Here is a 21,020-nt window from a genome sequence, read left to right on the forward strand (position 1 = left end):
AAATATAAATATTAGATTAGAATTTGATTTAGGAGATGAGAAATTAAAAAAAAAATTTAACCGAAGTTTTTATATATTTTTTAAAAATTTTATAAAATAAAAATAATAAATTTATATTAAATTTTATCTAAATATATTAAAATAATATATAAAAAATTAAAAATCAATAAATCAAATCAAACCAAATTTAATATAATTTTATTTGATTAGGATTAAACAAAAATTTAATTTAAATTTAAATCAAAATTTAAAATTTTATAATATTATATAATATCTTAAAAAATTAAAATGTATCCGATCCAATTTGAATGATAATTACCCCTATTTATCTCGGAACTTTGACTGCAACGAAACGGAGCCGATTGTTTTCATCTGTTGTTCCAAAACCTGAGAGTTGTACACAATGTTGTTCCAACCTATGAATTATATATCGCGTGGAATGGGAGATTGCCAGAGGCCCTCCCACCAAGCCGAAGGAAGAAGAACTTAAACCAAAAAAAAAAACTTAACAATTACTAGTAGCTAGCTTGTTAATTACTTCAAACTCTATCGACTTTGACCTGTTTCCATGCAACCCAAGTAGAACTGAACTGTACTTATTTGTGGCTGCAAGAAACAATCACCGACCTGTTTCTTCTTGAATCATGGGACTGCTTATCATCATCATCATCATCATCATCATCAAATAATCAATTGAATAAACTCATAAAACGTGTTGATTTCAACGATTCTGTTCGTGTATTATATATAATATATGGTGGTTTGATTCATAATCTAATAAGGCACCTAATATAATTACTAAAAAACCAAGCTTAAAAAACCGATGAAGCAGGAGAAAAGAGATCGTGGGAAGCACAAATAAGGTGCTAAAACAGGTTAATGGTCATTGGTCAACCCTCCTAAAAACAGATAAAACACCAAAACAACTCTCTCCCTATCCAATTCCACAAGAATTTTCCGTCCCTACATTTCCCCCACTACGACCATTTCTATTTTGATTCATGGAAATCAAAAACTCGGAAAAAAAAATTGCAAAAAGAATATACAATAACACGAATTTTCTTCAAACCTTCAATTTTGTTTCCTTTCCTTTAACATTTTCTGGTTTCTTTTTTTTTTTTCCCTAAAAGCTTAGCCATGGAAACGAATCACCAGCCTGAAAAGTCTTTAAGTTTTAACAAAGGAGACGGCGACGGCAAGAACTCCGACGCGAACAATACATTGCCTGCGATGGATTCACCAAAGTCTTCCAACGAAGAGTCGTCAGCTGCAGCTGAGATAACCGAGGTAGAGATGGAGAAACCAGAGGAAGTGAAGATTGGAAAAACTGAAATTGAAGAGACTGGAAAGGCTGAAGAGAAAGAAAATGAAGGAGGGGAACTAGGAGAATCTTCTCCTTCACCTGAAGTCAAATATACCCTGGAAACAGCCTCGGAAGATATTGATCGTTTCTTGTCAAGTCGCTCCACCCCAAAGGAGGAGGAGGTTGAGGCAGGTTTAGAGATTCCAGAGTTTATTGACAAGTATTTGGATCTTGTTGAAGAGAAAATATCTAATCATGAATCGCCTGACACAAAAGTGAAGGCGTGTCAGCTTGCCGAGGATGATGTGTCGTTTCTTAAATCTGTGGACCAGATATCAAAGCTGTACAAAAATCTATCTGCAGTCTTCAAATTGGATTCCGACCAGGGCCCTTTGATCAACCGCATTGGTAGAATTCAACAGCGAGCTATGTCTTATTTGGAGGATGAATTCAGGTCTCTCATGGAAGAGTCAAGAATCGTGGAACCTGATCAGAAACAGGAGGTTGCAGATCAATGCCATGTGCCTGATCAAGATCAATCTGTTGAATCAAATGAGGAATCCAACTTTCCAGGGTATTCTCAGGAAGTTTTGGCCAACTTGAATAAAATTGCCAAGGAGATGATCTCAGGAGGACATGAATCCGAATGCTGTGAGGTTTACATGATCACCAGGAGGAATGTAATTGAGGAGACCTTGAACAAGCTAGGTTACGAGAAGATTAGTATTGATGAAGTTCAAAAGATGCAATGGGAAGTATTGGAAAGGGAGATCCCTCAATGGATCAAGGCAGTCAAACAATGTGCCAATGTGTACTTCTCTGGCGAGCGCAAGCTCGCTGAAACAATCTTCTCCGATTATCCTTCCTTATCTGATAGCCTCTTCAGCAACCTTACACGTGGCGTGTTCATTCAACTTCTGAATTTCGCTGAAGCTGTTGCCATTAGCAAGCGTTCCACGGAGAAACTCTTCAAATTTCTTGACATGTACGAGACCTTGCGAGATAATCTTTCCGGTATTGATAGTATGTTTCCTGAAGAATGCGCCAAAGAGCTCAGGGCAGAAACAACAACGGCTCGTTGTAGGATTGGCGAGACTGCGATTTGCATTTTCTGTGATCTTGAGAATTCAATTAAGTCTGATACAGGGAAAATCCCAGTTCCTGGTGGGGCAGTTCATCCATTGACCCGCTACACAATGAATTATCTCAAATATGCATGTGATGAGTACACGGAAACGTTAGAACAAGTTTTCAAGGAGCATTCCAAGATTGAAAGAGCTGATTCAACAAGTAGGCCCCAGAATTACGAAGGCAACTCAGAAAATTACAACAACGATGAAGAAAATCACTCCCCATTTTCCTGTCAGTTGATGAGAATCATGGATTTGTTGGATTCGATTATGGAGGCAAAATCCAAGCTTTATAAGGACGTTTCCTTGAGATGCATTTTCATGATGAATAATGGACGTTACATGCTGCAGAAGATCAAAGGATCAGCGGAGATCCATAAAGTGATGGGGGATACGTGGCGCCGCAAGAGATCATCTTATCTTAGGAACTACCATAAGAATTACCAAAGAGAGACTTGGACGAAGCTTTTGGGTTGTTTAAGCAATGAGGGACTGAGTGTGAACGGGAAGGTGGTGAAACCGGTCCTGAAAGAGAAATTCAAGAGCTTTAATGCCATGTTCGACGAAATTCACAAGACTCAGAGCCTGTGGGTGGTGAATGACAAGCAGCTGCAATCAGAACTGAGGGTTTCGATATCATCAGTGGTGATTCCAGCCTATAGATCATTCTTGGGAAGGTTCTCTGGATACTTGGATCCTGGAAGACAAACAGAGAAGTACATAAAGTTCCAGCCTGAGGATATAGAGGCTTACATTGATGAACTGTTCGATGGAAATCCTTCTTCCTTGGCAAGGAGGAAAACATAATTGAGCAATGGAAAGACAAGAAAATCCAGCCCTTTTGTACGAAGAAAACGAACCTTAAGGCGGTGAGGATTTGGGCAGTTTTTTGTTCAGCGGGCAAAGCTGCTTCGATCGTTTCAATTAGATGTGCCATCATAGTAAAGAAACATGCACTTTGATAATTAGCAGGTTTAGAAATATTTTGCTCTGTTCTTCCAAAATCTGTGAAGCTGCTGTATTTAATTCGAAGGCATGGACCTTTTGAATTTAATTCATGTAATTTATTTTTGGTTTGTTCTTGTATTTCTTGTTTTCGTAAGTATCGTTTGAAGAACATGATTCTGATTGTAAAATTTATGATTTTGGTCAGTTATTGTCTAACACAGAATACCCTTTGCCTAACTTCAATGTTATACTTATACAATTCACCAACTATAAAATATATCATCTGTCAAACAATGATCATTATAGAAGATCACCCTCAATTATAATTAGGATTACAGTCTAACTCGTATTTGATGAATTTTGATTCGATTCGATTTTTTATGATCAATTTTTTTTTAAATCGAATTTCAAGTCGAGTCGAGTAATTGTAGAATAAAATCGAGATCGAATTTTAGACAAATCCATCCCGATCCGTTACATATATAATTATTTTTAATTAATTATTTAATTTTATATCTATATATATTTTATTTATTTTATTTTATAATTATATTAAAAAATAATATTTTATTAATTTTAAATCTAATCGGATTGAATACAATTTTACATAATATTAAATCAAATTTGAGTATAAAAAAAATCATTGGATTGAATTAAATTCGAGATGAACAAAAATTCATCCCGACCCCTCAGATCCGTTCCCATCTTAATTATTATAGTACTTAATTCTCTCATTCTTTGAGAAAAAGGAGTAGGATAATCTTATTATTGAATTAATTTAGGCATACAAACATTAAAAAAATAATTATTAAGTAAATTTTAAATCTCATTAGACAGATCTGAAAATTCGTTTAAATCTAAAGAAATATGCTGGAAATGGTTTTCATCTAATCTGTATGAAAATTAACATTTATAATTTTCTTCACGCTATTAATAAATGCATTGAAAAAGCCACCAAACAATGAAAAAAAAATGATAGCAATATGAAAATTATTTTATTTTATGTACTTAATGGAGTTTTAAACTTTATAAACATGTTTTATAATTGACAAGTGAATAAAATAATTAAACTAATTAAATTAATTCAATAGTAGTATTGGGAAAACTTCACTGCATACATAAAAATTAAAAAGAAAATAAGTGAATATAATGAAAAATTAGAGTTTTAATTTAATTTGAAATTTATTATTTGAAATTTAATTTAAATTTGATTGAATAATTTAAATTCGATTTAAAATTTTGCTTCATTAAATTTATTTAATAAAAATAAATTTAATTTTTATATTTAATTATTTATTCGAGTTTAAATATAAAATAATATATAAATAAAATAATAATTTTTAATAAAAATAATATAAATATATTAAAATTTAAAATTTTGATTAATCTTGCGAACTATACAAACTTGATATCAAGGTACTCGGATTTGACGTATTGGATAAATCGAATTGCTGTTTTAAATTCGAGTTTTGTATTCGAACCTGCAAATTGAGGTATCATTGGACCCCAACCTGCACTGCACTCTCTCTTCAAAGCAGAAAAGGCTTTTGCTGTTTTGCAGTTTCTTTCTTACGCCTACAGTTAACCGCACGAACCTTTCTGCAAAACAAAGTATCGTACTTTCAAGCAAAACCTTAATCATCAAATGGAACAGATTTTTCCCTGATTCCCTCTCCATGACGACGGGAATCGACGAACTTTTTATACTCACACGCCATTGATTCTTGTCTGTGTCATCTGCATTCGCTTTGTCCAGGTTCTGTCTCTTTTCTTCTCCTCCGTTCTCTATTTTTTTTAGGGTTTTAACGCTTCGGCCACAAAGTTTTGCCCTTTCAGTTGACGCCTGTTATTATTATTTTTTGATTATTTGATAGTTAATTCGTGCTTTGAAGTTCGTTTGCATTATCTTTCACGAGCTTTAATTGAATGCAATTAAATGCTTAATTAAAGTAGATTATTTTGTAGTTCAATGAGTTTAATTTAAATTCCCAATTTTGTTTTTCATGTGGGAGACTCACGTTCAAAAATTTCTTCTTTTTTGCTTCAAAAAGATAACATTGAACAGTTTCTTACCAAAAGAGAAAAAAGGGAGGAAACTTTGAATAGTTTCAGGACTCAGGACCTGTTTAGTTGTGGAACATTGGCTAAGTTTATTGCTGTAGAAGCTGCACTTTTGTAAGAGGATATGTTCAAAGAATATCTTCCTTTCACTTTAAAATGTTGATTTTGTATATGGAACTTGCATTTTAATATAGTTGTGCTTAGTTAACTTGAATTTTTGTAATTTGTCCAGCTAAATGCAACTAATTGAGCAAGTAGGAATACTATTAGCTGTATTGAGAAAGTAGATAAGGAAATTTGTACTGATCGCAATTCGGGTATACCTGCATTAGTCGATACTTGTTAGCAAATTGGTGTTAATAATACTTTTAGTTTCTTCATGAGATGTTAGTAACTTCAACTACTGTTCACAATCCTTGTTGCTACTTTTTTCTTTCTTTGAGAAAAGGATTGTTATTTGATCAACATTCTTAATATCTTGAGACTAAATATTTCTTGTTTGCACAATTGATGCCGTGGAGACTTAGTTAACATCTTAGGAGAGTTTTTTTTTTTTTCTAAAATGTCTAATTTCTTTGAACAGGGCAGTTCAGTGGACCTGCATTTGTGGAGGAGGTTCAGGGTCAGCATGCTATATTGAGAGACTGTATTGAGCAGCTAACAGCTGTTGCATCATCAAGAGCTAGTCTTGTCTCACATTTGAGAGAGGCTCTGCAGGAGCAGGTTACTTACACTAATCAATTTTCAAAAATATTGTTTGTGGTAGTGTTAAAAGAAAGCTGATTTACTCATCCTATCAGGAATTCAAGCCGGAGGCAATTCATACACAAGCTTCAGGTTTGTCACTAGACTTATATTTTAGGTATACTTTTTGACATTATGAACTATAAACTTAGATATCTCAGCGTAAATACAGTTAACAATATTGTAACTTCTGTTTTTTGGCTTCTGGGTTATGTTAACTTTCTTTGATTGTAACCTTAATTTTATATACATGGCTGCATTCTGATCATGTGCGTGATGTTTTACAGGCTCCACGGTCCCAATTGGAACAGGCTAGTAATATCTGCAAGACAGTTATTAAAGTGTGACAATCCCCAGTTGGTAGCTCAGCAAAGTTCAAAGGAATCTCATATATCCATAGCACCTCAAACTTTTATTCCAGCAGCTACAGAGCAATCAGCTCCTACGATATATGCCTGACAAGTGTCTTTGATAATTTTGACCACATTGAGGAAGATTCTCGGAAATCTGCAGCAGCTGCTGTGGCAGCGAAGCTAACTGCATCAACATCATCAGCCCAGCTGCTTTCTTACGTCCTCTCTTCCCCTGCTTCTGAAGGTGTTATTGGCAATCCTATGAAAGAATCTTCTGGTGACTACCCTTCTGAGAAGAGGCCTAAGCTTGAGAATAGCCAGCCTTACATACCATCTCCTAATCCCCAACAATCTTCAGTTCTACCATTCCCACATCCCAAATCCCACCAACACAATGTCATGACCACCACTCAGCATTTAACTCTAAATGAAGTGCCACCTACTCCGTCATTGTCTCCTCCACCATTTCCACCATTGCCAACAATGCCGCCATATGCAGTGCCCTAGTACATGCAAACTGCTGGATCAATAAATGGTGTGCCATATAGCTATGTCGTGACCCAGTTGCAGCAGCCTTCCCTGCCTGGTTATTCTGTTGTTGGGGCTACAATGAGCAGCGTCTCTCCATTCGCCACACCATCACCAGAGTTTCCAACGCTCAGAAGGCTTTTATTACCAGCCCTCATCAACAGCGATTTCTAGGGAATAGAACTTCAGTTAGGATGATTTCAACTGAAATATTTTTATCAGATAACATAAGATAGTTTTTTTCTTTTTTTTTAAAGAAACTAATCCTTCTGCACCAGAGCTACCTTGTTAGGGTGCCACCTTGCATACATCGTGTGCAGGTTATAAATGTTTAATAACTCGTATTTTTCCATTGTGTTTGAGTCTTTTATATTTAAAACTATTTATCGCACTCTAGAATTGGATAAGAAGATTTTAGTCGGCATGATTTTATTTCATGATTGACCAACATGGTTGCTTTGTCAAACTATTTCTTTGCTAAGGTCGTTGTGGTTCAAACCCTAATATCCAGCATGCCTAATTTTTATTCTTTTGCTCATTGCATGCCTGGTGTTAATGCCTTCATAGGGACACCTTTATCAATGGTTGTCGTATTGAAAAATGGTATTTTCCATTTCACTCAAAAAAGGGAAAAAAAAATGAAGAAGAGAAAGAGGACCCTGGTCGTAGTGATGAAGCAATCACGTGAGTATGACGTGTCATGTGGAGTTTTAGCAAAGAACAGCCATGTAACATGTCTGGCTTTTGAACGGACAGTTGAGAAAAAAGAATGAGGAAAAGGTTGCGAGGGAAGCGGAAAAAAGAGCTCACAGCATTATCTGACGTCCATTTCCTCGCTCACACATGGGGAGCAGTAGAGATGAGAAAAAAATTTGAAAAATTAAAAAATTGATTTAAAATGGTAGTATTTTGTTTGATTAGGATTTATTTTTTGTATTTGATTTGGATCAAATTTAAATATTAAATGTATATATTAAATTTGGATTGAGATGTAAAAAATAAAAAAAATCGAATCAAATTATATATATTTTAAATTTTTATAAAATAAAAATAATAATTTTATATCAAAATTTATTTAAATATATTAAAATAATATATAAAAATTAAAAACTAATAAAACAAATCAAACTAAATCTTAGAGAGACCGATTTCCAAGGTTTGGGGAGATTGTAATGAAAATTTGATGTCTTAAATAACAACTAAACAACAGAGAAGCACCTTTGAGTATGTTTTAACTGTTGGGATTTGCCTTGAATCTCAGAATCTCACATCGAAAGTTAAGTAAGTTTGAATTTGTCTTGTATCCCACATCGGGAGTTTAGTAAAGGTATAAAGGGTTTCACCCTTATAAATAAGATGTTTTGGTTTTAGTTTAGTAACCCCATAGAGTTAGACACCAAGAGAATAGCTAAGTGAGTAGGCTATTAAATGGTGTAATTGGGTTTTGGGTTAAGTTTTGAGTAAGGAGTTTTAGGAGACTTTTCTCATTCTAAAAGTCTCACAATTGTAAAGATTTATTTGATAGTGGATTAAGTTGGAGTAGGCCATTTTGAGTTGGGCCGAACCAAATATATTTGTGTGTTCTTATTCTTGATTTGAGCTTGTTATTTTGTGTGTGGTTGCTGCGCGTAGGTATTGTTGTTTTTCCCAACAAGTGGTATCAGAGCGAGGTTCCAGATTCGAGGTTCTAGGTTCGTGGGTCCAAGAGATCGTGAAGCAGTGTTTGAAGATGTCTGAAGAAGGTATGTCTGGTATGTCTATGTCTAAGTTTGAGATTCCGTTATTTGATGGAAAGAGTAATTTTATGTTATGGCAAAGTACGATTCAAGATCTGTTAGTACAACAAGGGTTGGATCAGGCATTAGAGAGTAGTAAGCCTGAGGGAATGTCTGATGCTAATTGGATTAGGATTCAGAAGAAAGCTGTTAGTACTATTAGATTGGCGCTAGCTCCAGAGGTAAAATACAGTGTGTTGACTGAGAGTACTCCGAAGAGTTTGTGGGATAAGCTTGAAGGTATTTATGCTTCGAAGTCATTGACTAATAGATTATGTTTAAAGATGGATCTGTATTCTCTGAAGATGGAAGAAGGTATGAGTCTTCATAATCACCTGAATGAGTTTAATAGATTGGTTTCTCAATTGCTAGCGATTTCTGTTGATGAGTTAAAAGATGAAGAGAAGGCTTTAATTTTGCTGTCATCTTTGCCCAAGTCTTATAGGCCTTTAGTTCAGACTGTATTGGTAGGTAGGTCTACTTTGAAGTTGGATGATGTGACTGCCCTGTTGCGTGAGAATGAAAGGTTTATGGGAGCTCAGAACTCATCACCTGGGGGGAGTACACTAGCTGTAGAGGGTTTTGATCGAGGGAGGACTCAAAAGAGGATTGATGGATCAAGATGGAGATCCAAGTCAAGAGACAGAGATTACAGTGATGTAGAATGTTATTATTGTGGTGAGAAGGGACATATCCAAGTGCGCTGCAGGAAGCTGAGAAGGGATATGGCTGCTTTCAAAAGGGCGAATGATGAGAAGAAATCAGATGAAGAAAAGAGTGATACTGCTGCTATTTTGTCTGATGATGATGATGTTGTTTTGACAACTTGTGTGGATGAGACCCAGACTTTGAAAAGTGATAAAGGTTGGGTTTTAGATTCAGCTGCTACAGTTCATGTTTGCAATGATAGGAGCTGTTTTGTGGAGTTGAATGAGAATGAAAAGTATGGGGATATTGTGGTTGCTAACAAAGAAAATGTGCAGATTCAAGGCATTGGGAGTGTTCGCCTTAAATCTCACAATGGTGTTATTAGGACACTTCGTCATGTAAGGTATGTACCAAATTGTCACTACAATTTGATTACTTTGGGTGAGTTAGCTTCTCGAGGGTACACATATTATGGTAGTAATGATTGGTTGAAAGTGTACAAGAATGGTAGTGTGATTCTACAAGGGAATAGGGTCAATCACTTGTACATGTTTGATGGAGGCTCAGTTGCTGGAATGCCTGTGATGAAAGAAAAGAAGAAAGGTAAGCATGTTAGCTTTGCAGATACTGTTGAAGTGTTTGGAGATTCAAGTCAAGGGAGGATTTGTTGGGATTTGCCTTGAATCTCAGAATCCCACATCGAAAGTTAAGTAAGTTTGAATTTATCTTGTATCCCACATCGGGAGTTTAGTAAAGGTATAAAGGGTTTCACCCTTATAAATAAGATGTTTTGGTTTTAGTTTAGTAACCCCATAGAGTTAGACACCAAGAGAATAGCTAAGTGAGTAGGCTATTAAAGGGTGTAATTGGGTTTTGGGTTAAGTTTTGAGTAAGGAGTTTTAGGAGACTTTTCTCATTCTAAAAGTCTCACAATTGTAAAGATTTATTTGATAGTGGATTAAGTTGGAGTAGGCCATTTTGAGTTGGGCCGAACCAAATATATTTGTGTGTTCTTATTCTTGATTTGAGCTTGTTATTTTGTGTGTGGTTGCTGCGCGTAGGTATTGTTGTTTTTCCCAACATTAACGTGGTCGCTGTGTCAATATTTTGCTAGCCAAATTAACGATCATCTCAATTGATTCAATATTTAACGAATATTAGATAAATGTTTTATAAGATTTTAAATAATTTATCCTGAATCTCGTACTCTTCTTCAACCAATACTTTTTTTTTTTTTCTTTTTTTTTCTCTTCTCTGTATTATTGATTTGAATGTTAGCGTACATCTCGAAATAATAGCTCTGGCATTTTTGGACATTTCTCTGCAAGATAAATTATTTATAAATTTGATGATTTATATATTTTTATCATATATAATATTAAAATTTATATTATATTTTTTATAAAAATTATATATTATAATTTATATTGACATAAAAATATAAAATATATATTTTTAATTTTTATTTAACTTACGTATAATAATTATTAAAATTTTAAATTATATTATTTTTATATTTTTCATATTATATTATCATTTCAATTTTATCATATTTTAAATTATCAAATATAATCGTCTTTAATCAAAGTTTAACCGTCCAAAACAACCTTCCCGCAGACATCATGTCACCCGATCTAAAGACTCTTTCAGCAACATGATTAAACAAACGATTAACAGATAAATATTGATCCACTTAAGTCTTTATTAAAAACGAGTTTTTTTTTTTTTTTTGTTTAAAATGACTCTATTTCCTGTCCAACAAGAAAACAAACATTCACTAATGACAAAATTGTGGGAACATACGACAAGACAAAAGCACCGTCAGATCTCAAAACCCATATCCATATACACACCAACCACAAAAGCTTTGAAAACTCTGAATTTTCAAATTTCTTGAAAAAACAAAAACTTTCTCTGATTTAACCATGCAAATAACATTTTCATCTAAGAAACAGATCAGACTGCTTATTTTGAATGTGAAAACGACACATAAATAGTACAGCAAAAGAAAAATGGTTTCGATGGTAACAAAAATAATAATAAAAAAAAACAGTCAACTTTGGGGTAACGTCAGCTGGTTTAACTTGAGACAGCAAAATAAGGAACAAAAGCTGAGAAAAGCCGTCGTGGATTTCGATATTGACAATATAAAACACCGACCTTATTAAAAAAATTGGCACGTGTGACTTTTGTTTTTTAGTATATCACAAATCTCATGGGAGGTTGAGCAGGGATGAAAAAAAAATAATAAGAAAATCAAAATTAATTTAAAATTATGGTATTTGGTTTAATTTAAATTTTTTTTATTTGATTCAGATTAAATTTAGATAATAAATGTATATATTAAATTTGAATTAAATTTTAAATCAAAATGTAAAAAACAAATCCAATTAAATCAAGTTATATATTTTTATTAATTTTTATATTTTTTAAAATTTTATAAAATAAAATTAATTTTTTTTGAAAATTTAAATATAAACTCTACTGTATACCTAATTAAAAAAAATAATACGTATTTAAATTTTTTTAAATTCATAATTTTAAATATTAATTTTAATGACATGTTAATTAATTAAAAAAATAATTAATAATAATAATTATATATATCTATTTAAATATATTAAAATTTTTATTAAAATAATATATAAAAAATTAATAAATTAATAAATCAAATTTAATTTAATTAATAAAATTTAAATAAAATCGAATCAATTTTTTAAAAAATTGATTTTAAATTCATATTAAAATTTTAAATTTTATAATATTATATATTATTTAAAAATATCACACCAAATTCGATCCAAAATAATTTCCTCAGCAAATTCAAAGTCAATAAATTAATGGTTGAACAATCGTACACTTCTTTTTTTTAGTACCAAAGGCAGAGGGCAATAGCGACTTGAATGTTAAGTCATTTCAACCTTTCAATCTTTTTAGGCCTTTCAGACAGTACATGCAATACAACGTCTATATAGATTATCCAGTGAGTCTTACACAGTCAAACTATGACATCCTTTCTCAAAAGCATGCATTTTTTTCTTCCCAAAAGCGTGAAAGTCGAATCATCAAATCATCGCTTTCATGTTTACTAGTGCGCATTAGGCTCTTTTTTCCTTTGCTTTTTGGTATATATCTCTCGAGCAATGGACTAAGATTAGTAGTGAAACAGAGAGCTCGGTATATCAGTGTGTAGAAAAAGAAGCCGACAAGCACAATCGAATAATATCAGTTCTTTTTCTTCACCCATAACCCTTGCCTTTCCCTCTAGCACTGTCCCCTTCCCTTTTCTCATCTTGCGCAAAAAAAAAAAAAAAAAAAGCCATAGGCCTAATGGCCCACCACCTAAATACCAAAACTAGTAACTTTTTTTTTTTTTTTCATGTTAAAAATATACGTGAATATAGTATTATATATATATATAAAGATTTAAATTTAAAATACGTAAAATATTTTTTATAGGATAAAATCATAAGATTTTTAGATTAAAATAAATATCTAACAAATAAAATGTGAATTTTTACAAAAAGTATTAGAACGATCATTAATAAATAAAAATAAAAATTTATATTATAAAAGTTACTAAATACTATATGGTGAAAAGTCACTTTTAAAATTTTAACATTTGATGTAATTTTAATTCTATTATTCTATTTGATGAGGATGCCAAATTTTAGTTTGATGAGTATGTCCTCGTTAAGCTTTCAAGAAGCGGCTTGTGATACCTCAAATCTTATATTAAAAAAATATGAGGGTACGGTATAATATATATATCTAAATCTAAAATTTATGAGACATCTTTTTATATGATAAAATCATAAAATTTTTAAATTAAAACAGATAATATCTTATAGGTTGGATGTGAATCTCCGTACATTTTTCTTAATATCATGTATATTTGTGCCTTTTTTTTTTTTTTAACTTTTCCATTACTTTAACCATTTGCCCATTCTTATTTTAACTTCATAATCATGAGTAAAAACCAAAAAAAGCCAGGCATTGTTGCATATACATAGAACAAGGCTGCAAATGTGAGCCATTGGAGCAACATTTGCATGTGCTCACTCGTGGAAATTTCATCAAATAAGTTATCAAAGGGATTAAATCTAGACAAACCCAAATCTTATATTATACCTTTTTTTTTGTGTGTACTTTCTAAAGTTCTATTGATAAAGAGAGATGATGACAAAATTTTGAAGTGGAAAGTCTAATGTTCTGATTTGGATATCTTGAAAGTGAATCCAAAACTTTGTTTCTTCAAAAAGATAGATAATTACATATATAATTAAGCTTATGAATCATTACCCTTTTTATCTCCTAGGTGAACAGGAAATTAGTCTAAAATGAATAAAGATCAAATTCTTCCTTAGTTGAAGCTATCTTATTCTAAGATGCCAAACAGATAATATTAATTATGAGACCTAAATGTTGTTTTTTTTAGATTTTCTCTAGAAGAAAAGACAAATGAAAGAAACCGCCCAAATCCAAGATAAACTACAGCATGTATAGAATCAGAGCCTTTGAGAATGTTCACATTCGAGCTCATCATCTCCACCGCTTGATGATCATGTTAATAATAAGTTATTGTAATATTATTGGACCAAATGCTCAGATACAAAAGCAAAAATCAACCTTTGAGTTAAAGACATGCATGTTGGCAAAATTAATTAATCTCTTTCCCTCTTATTGCACATTCTTTTGATGATTTATTTATATAATATAATGATATTCACATACCTTAGTGTAATTAATGAGATTTAAAAGCAATTATTATTAACATAATTTAAGGGTTTCTCTCTTTCTTATAGAAGGCAAGATACGTCATACATAATCAAATAAAAAAGGATAAAATAAAAAGAAATTTGATCATTTTTATTTCTTTTTACAAAATTTTCTTTGCATTAATCCTTTTATTCTCATTTCTCTCATCATTACTTAGATAGGATGATTTATGTATTTATATTATATAAAATATTAAAATTTATATTTTTATATTATATTTTACATGAAAATTACATATTATAATTTATGTTGATTAAAAAACATGAAATATATTTTTTATTTTATTAAAATTATATATAATAATTATTAAAATTTTAAATCATATCATTTTTAATTTTTATTTTCATATCATATTAATATATCATACAAATTGTATGGTATTTTAAATTGTCAAAATCACTTGCAATAAGAGTCAACTTTGTTTAATTTTACTTTAACTAAAGTAACAATAATAAAACATGATTCCCCTCAAAAAACTTGCCCATGTTTTGGATTTTCTTCCCTCAAGCCCACTCTCTCTCCCTATAAATACCAATCAAACCCTCCCATCATTCCTCACCACCAAACTCAAATATTTCTCTCGTTCACACTTTTTTTTCTCTATTAATTTTTTGATACGATAAAAAAAAAAAACTCAGTTTTTCTTAGAAAAATGCATTTCCAGACAGGTTCACCGGGATCTTACATGCCAACCACCATGAGTAATGGTGGGGACCCATTGGAGAGGATAGAGAGGTTGGCTTCGGAGAATGCAGTGGTTATCTTTAGTATTAGCAGTTGCTGCATGTGCCATGCCATAAAGAGGCTGTTCTGTGGCCTGGGAGTGAACCCAACCGTCTATGAACTTGATGAAGATCCTAGAGGGAAAGATATGGAGAAGACTTTGATAAGGTTGCTCGGAAGCTCTCCTGCTGTTCCTGTTGTGTTCATTGGTGGGAAACTTGTGGGTGCAATGGATAGAGTTATGGCTTCTCATATCAATGGCACTCTTGTTCCTCTTCTCAAAGAAGCTGGAGCTCTCTGGCTCTGATTGTCTTTCCTCCTATCCTTGGCGTTGATCATATCATTTTAAAATAACCCTGCCAATGACTGGTACAGAAAAGTATGGCAGAGGAAGAGGAGTAGTGGTTTTGGAGTATACTCCATTTTGGATACAGCAATGACTGTTATGTCTTAGTTTCTAGCTTTTCCTTTTTCTTCTTCTTGTTGATGTTTTACAAGTAGGTCTTGGTTGGTTTACTCTGGCCTCTGTGTTTTCACTAATCTTGATCTCGAGAGTGAAATGTAATGGCTCCCTCCTCTGTGCAATTCAAAGCAAAATAGTGTTTTCCACTGAGTTTTCTCACTTTAATCTTCATTTTTCTTTTGTTTCTGTCGATCTTACTAATTTTCCTCTATAATGTATGTATGAAATATTAGCAGTAACGAATTTAAAATATTAATGGCGGACTATCTGATTTTTAACTCTGTTCCTTTTGAGCTCATCCATATAAAATCAAGTAAAAGCTAGCTATCTAGTTTTACTCATACGGACCCGCGCCTTCAGACAATGGTTTGCCTTTTTTGACCAAGCAATGAAAAGGGTTGGGGGGAGGGGGGTCGCTTAGACAAGAAGCCTGTTCTTTTACTGCCTTAAAAACAGTAAAAAAGCAAATCACGAGTTGAAAGATTTTTGCCCCAAAAATCACCATGTTTAATCCGAGACATCACAACGGATGCTTGATCGGAATGACCCGAACCCTTCATTTCGTGCAGCGCCCCCCCCCCCCCCCTCTCCCCCCCGGGCCTTACCCCTTCTCCATCTCTCGAGTCATGATAGGATCTAACTTGACATTTGGGCCTACGAGATAGGGACTAGGGAGGGGAACCCTCTTTCACCAAACTGACGTTCAACGTCCGTACAATCTATTCTCCTGTTGTTTTAACACGTGTGATTTGTGTGGGACATGATGACGTGTATTTTTTTGGTTGGGGGGGGGGGGGGGGGCGTAGAGGGGAAGGGTCAGGGCAGGTGGTTTCCTAGTCCCTATGGTGTTGGGAATTGACCAAATTGTTAGGACCTTTTGGAACTTTTAAGGTCGATGGGCGTTGGAGGAGGCACCTTCTCATGGCTTCTTAATTCATTTGGGTTTTACCTTGGGGGAGAGATCCTTTGATTCTTTCTGCCATAAACTATTAGTTAACTGAAAAAATGCCACTTTTTTCACTGATGCTGCTAACATCCATCTCATAATTTTAACCTCAATCTTGATCACTTACTTTGAGCTTAATCCATTTGGCCATACAATCATATAATTAACAATGCTAGTTAACTATTGTTCTAACCTATCTCTATTTCTTCTTAACCCGCTTTAATCATATAGTGCTTGCATGTTCCATATTGAAATTTCAAAAACAGACAATAATGTAGCTTCAAAACCGGAGATATAATCGAGTTTTTTTATATAATTATTTTTTAAAAAAATAATATCTAATAAATTTAAATTTTAAATTTTAACGAGCTCAGTTTGTTTCACATCGTTGAAACTTAAAGAAGTTGAGCAAATGCAAGTATGGGTTCAGCCCATGAAAATAGTATGGAAACAATTGTTCAGCCCAAAACTCATTCGAAAAATGGGCTTTCAACCCAGTTGTAGTGGCACAAAACATAAATAAGTCCTTTTGCAATTTATTTTATAGTTCCAATAATTAATGTAGCCTTTAATTTAGTACTCGGCAGTCGGCAACTCCTTCAAAAGTTATTAAACGAAAGCCTACGCGCAGTTTCTTTCCGTGTCATATACTTTCGCTTTTCACACCTTTTATCGGCGAGTCACCGACGCGTTTTAATTTCCGCGCCTTAAATTTTGGTCAAAGTTTGACTGGGAAGTTTCAAATCTCTACCATCATCTTTTCATTTGCTCTTTCCAATCAGCCAATAAAAACCTACCACGTAATAATCACGAAAATCATTCGCATAAAGATTGCAGGATTATTGGGAGAGTATTTAAGTAAATAAATGATTGAAACAAAAGATTATAACTTGGTCTTGTTAACATTTACTGAAAGATTCGGCTCGAAATCTCACTTTTTTTTCTCGACTCAACCAAAAAAAATTTTTTTTAAAAAAATAAAAAAACAATTGAGACAAGAAAATAAAGGCAGTAAAATTACTGAAAAAGAAAAGGAAAGCGTGAAGATCGGGTCTAATCGGGGGTTCTTTTCAAGATTTAACCTAAATTTTGAATCTGTAAAGGCTGGAGGATTCATTTCATCTATTTTTTAAAAGGTATTTTATTTTGTTGTGATTTTAATTTTGGTTTTGGGTTTTTTTTTTTTCTCAATAATTTTGAATCTCTTTATTATTATTATTATTATTATTATTATTCTTTAAAAAAGTTTTGAGTGTTGGAGTGGAGTGAGGTGTAATTTTAGAATCTCTTACTTTCTTTCATTTTCCAGGTAACCAAACAGAAACAGGGTGCTCTGTTCATTTAAGTTTCTATTCAATTTTCTTGCTTTTTCTAGGCAACCAAACAAAAGGGGTTCATTGATTTTATTTGTTTGGTTTTTGATGTAGGAACCGAAAACTGAAAAGATTGTATTTATTGGTGAATTTTAAGAGTGATAGCTATTCTTTTTAAAAGAAGGCTTTTATTTGTTTGAATTTTTTTCAAATGCCGGAGGAGGAACTGGTGGAACTTAAGTTTCGATTGTATGATGGATCTGATATCGGTCCATTTAGATACTCACCTGCCTCAACAGTTGCTATGCTCAAGGAAAGAATTGTCGCTGAGTGGCCTAAAGGTCAGTGCTTCCGCTTTCTGTAAAAATTTTAAGTTTTTGTTTCCTTTGAATTTGGTTTTTATTGCATTTTGCATTGTAAATGTAGGATTAACGTTAAATTTTTAAGTTTGATCAAAGGCCAGTTCTAATGACCAAAATTCGGGTTTTGCGGCTAAGGTTCATAATTGTAATAAATTAAGGATGTTTTGCTTTTATGTTGGTCTTAGGGATGCATGAATTGGTTTCAATGCTCCCCTTACATTTGTTTTTATTAGTTAGGGGTTCACTGAATGATGCTTTGTCATTTGAGAAGTTTCTGTTTTTACATTTGTTCATATTCCTTGCAAACGAATTTTGCTTCATCAAAAACTTGTGGGAATATTAGCATGAAAACAAGATAATGTGGAGGGGAGAATTTGTGCTTAAAAGTTTTTGTTTTTGAGTTATGTTCAACATATGGCATTTAAGTTTGATTGTTTAAAAGTGCTTAAATAGCATTTATTAGCTGCTTGTATCACGTTAACAATGTGCACTTTTTGGGAAAGAATCGGTTGTCGTGTTTGTGTAACTTAATCCAAGAGTTGTTTTCCTATCTTACAGCAAATACAAAATTCTCTGTTATAGTTAAATGTCTAATCGTATTGACTTAAATTCGCTGGTCACTGGCAGGCTTTAATTTGATAATAATTGGTAATTGGTTTGTTGAAATTCCCAAGTTTGAGCCTTGAAATAGGCTGCAATGAATATGGTGTTCTGATAGGAGACTTCTTAAGTTGTTTAATTTCGAGCATATCCACCTTCTGTTTTTAGATCCTATAAGTGGATTCTTGCTCTCTGATGTGATTAATTTTATTTTGGATGAGGCTGATGCTGATTGCTTATGCATGACTGAAAATTTCTGTTTATCGATTTTATCTATTATCCTATTTCTCTTGGTGCTGGGTTCCTTGTTTTAGACTACTACTCTTCATCATTTTGTTGCATATTGCACATGGGCTGTTAATGACACCAGACATCAAATATATGTTCATAACTTCATATACATATGTGGATGATACCTCTTTTAGATAGAGCAAGTGTTGACATCTGTATTTATGTCTAAATTTTAATCTTGATTTTGCCTGGAGTTTTCTTTCTTGTGCCTTTACTGTTTGAAGGCTTTCAATGTAAGGGTAACGTGACCTTATATTTTCTTGTCGTAATACTTGCTAGCTAACTTTGTTAAAGCATCAAAATTTCTGTTCTAGCCTTCTGGTAGGGTGAGTACCTTGTTCAATCATCCTGCTTTTCGGCATTCAAATTTCTTGGGCTGTAATTGCTTAATAGTTATTATTTCATTTGACAATCTGCACTCATTGGTGATTGTGCATGTTTTATTTCTTATCTTATGCCATCTTGTTGTTCTTCTCTTTTGTGTTGAATGATTCTTATACCATCAATGGTAGTGGTAGCTCTCTTGGCAATACTGTATATAAGTTTATTTTTACCCACCCATCTTTAAAGGTTTTACCTCGCATATGTTTGTCCAAAAACCTTTGTGCTTGATAATCTAGGATGATTTTGAGGATACTTTACTTAAAAGAATGTGTGCAATTTTCGAGGTTTCTGCTAAAGGGTTGGACTATCTCTTAGACTTGAGACTGCTGGATGGCTTAGCATGTCCTTTTAGTGTTACTTGTCTTCACGTATTTTGCCCTATGGATAGTCATATCTCTTCTGCTGATCATAAGGGAAGCAGTGAGATGGAGGGAACTGTTTTGCTTGTGTTGATGAACCAATCACACATGAGTGACACATTTTAGTAACGAAAATTTTGTGTTTGGGCAAGCAATGCATCGTATTTCCTTTCAATCTTTGTTGTGTTCTCTTTTCTTTTTCCACTTCATTTGTGGAGTTGTGGTAGATTGTGAGTGTCAAAATGGATAAGGTAGCATCGGTATACCTATTTCTTAGATGTTTAAACTTTGAGATGTTCTGTTTCTGAACTCTTATTATACTAGGATGGTGAAAGCAAAGATCTAGATAAAAAAAAATGCTGTCTCTGTGCTTTCTAATGTTGGATCAAAATTGTTTTGATATGTCTTAGATAAAAAAATTGCACCTAAGGGAGCCAATGACATCAAACTGATAAATGCTGGAAAAATTTTAGAGAACAACAAGACTGTCGGCCAGTGTAGAGTACCTTTTGGTGATCTTCCTAAAGCGGTCATCACCATGCATGTGGTTGTGCAGCCATCTGTAACAAAAGCGAAAACAGGTAGTCCGATCTTGTCCAAGTTTTTAATGCTGCAGGTGGTTTATTTGTTGCCTACTGATAGTAAGAGTTTGAATTTGAACACATACTCTATATGGTTTCTTTCCTGCATCTGCTAATTGTTAAAACGTGGTTAATTTTTTGTCTACAGCAGAAAAGGTGGTGGATGAGACTCCCAGGAAAAACTTCTGTTCATGTTCCATATTGTAAAAAAATTCGGTCCTGATTCAGAGTTAAGCTGGTGGGGTGGTCTCACGGGTTCCTGAGATCTGCTGCGATATAAACATGGTTGCTGGAAGCATAAAATAATTAGTAAAACAGTGCCATCCCTCATTGTTACATGGGTTGTTTTGGGGCATTCTTGAGTAACAGTGATGTTGGTGATGATGTATTTGCGTCTTTTATAAAATGGGTGTTTCTTGTATTTGGTAGCTGCCCTTTCTCTTCGTTATTTTTCTAATAGAAAGCCTATGGATTCATTGACATATACACGATACTCTTCAAGCCATGATGTTTATATATTCTATATGTTATGTTATATTAAGATCGGAGAATAGGCTTGGACGCTTTCTGAGCCCAGCAAAATTTTATCGTGTAAAACAAAATCTGTTGTGGTTTCCGATTTAGAAGTTACTGCTTTCCTTCCGTAACCCCCAATTTCCTCAACTCCTGACCCGTTCACTCTCCAAACTCTGCTCTTGAGAGTGCTAATTATACATGTGATCGATTAAA

The 21,020-nt window shown here is 33.3% G+C and overlaps 2 protein-coding genes and 2 pseudogenes across 4 annotated transcripts; all 4 read left to right on the forward strand.

The window, feature by feature from the left end:
• The first annotated feature begins 930 nt into the window (after positions 1–930).
• LOC111300476 (exocyst complex component EXO70C2 pseudogene) lies at positions 931–3,651 on the forward strand (annotated as a pseudogene). Its single transcript, XR_016329510.1, has one exon. The product of XR_016329510.1 is annotated as an exocyst complex component EXO70C2 pseudogene (transcript).
• On the forward strand, positions 3,469–7,500 carry LOC111300477 (uncharacterized; annotated as a pseudogene).
• A 7,348-nt stretch (positions 7,501–14,848) lies between these two features.
• On the forward strand, positions 14,849–15,711 carry LOC111300478 (glutaredoxin-C1-like). Its single transcript, XM_022896110.2, has one exon. The coding sequence runs from the start codon at positions 14,922–14,924 to the stop codon at positions 15,297–15,299; it is 378 nt and encodes a 125-aa protein (XP_022751845.2). The 5' UTR covers positions 14,849–14,921; the 3' UTR covers positions 15,300–15,711.
• A 1,575-nt stretch (positions 15,712–17,286) lies between these two features.
• LOC111299503 (membrane-anchored ubiquitin-fold protein 4-like) lies at positions 17,287–20,777 on the forward strand. 2 transcript variants are annotated; one of them, XM_022894716.2, is made up of 4 exons: positions 17,287–17,537; positions 17,829–18,055; positions 20,121–20,291; positions 20,440–20,777. In XM_022894716.2, exons 2-4 carry the CDS (start codon positions 17,926–17,928, stop codon positions 20,496–20,498), a joined length of 360 nt encoding a protein of 119 aa, XP_022750451.2. In that variant the 5' UTR covers positions 17,287–17,537; positions 17,829–17,925; the 3' UTR covers positions 20,499–20,777. The 2 variants fall into 2 exon arrangements, with proteins under 2 accessions (XP_022750451.2, XP_022750452.2); XM_022894717.2 differs by having other exon boundaries at positions 20,443–20,777.
• The last annotated feature ends 243 nt before the right edge of the window (positions 20,778–21,020 follow it).

This window comes from Durio zibethinus, chromosome 18 (assembly GCF_047325235.1).
Source record: "Durio zibethinus cultivar Kanyao isolate XHJ-2024 chromosome 18, ASM4732523v1, whole genome shotgun sequence".
NCBI classification, from domain to species: domain Eukaryota; kingdom Viridiplantae; phylum Streptophyta; class Magnoliopsida; order Malvales; family Malvaceae; genus Durio; species Durio zibethinus.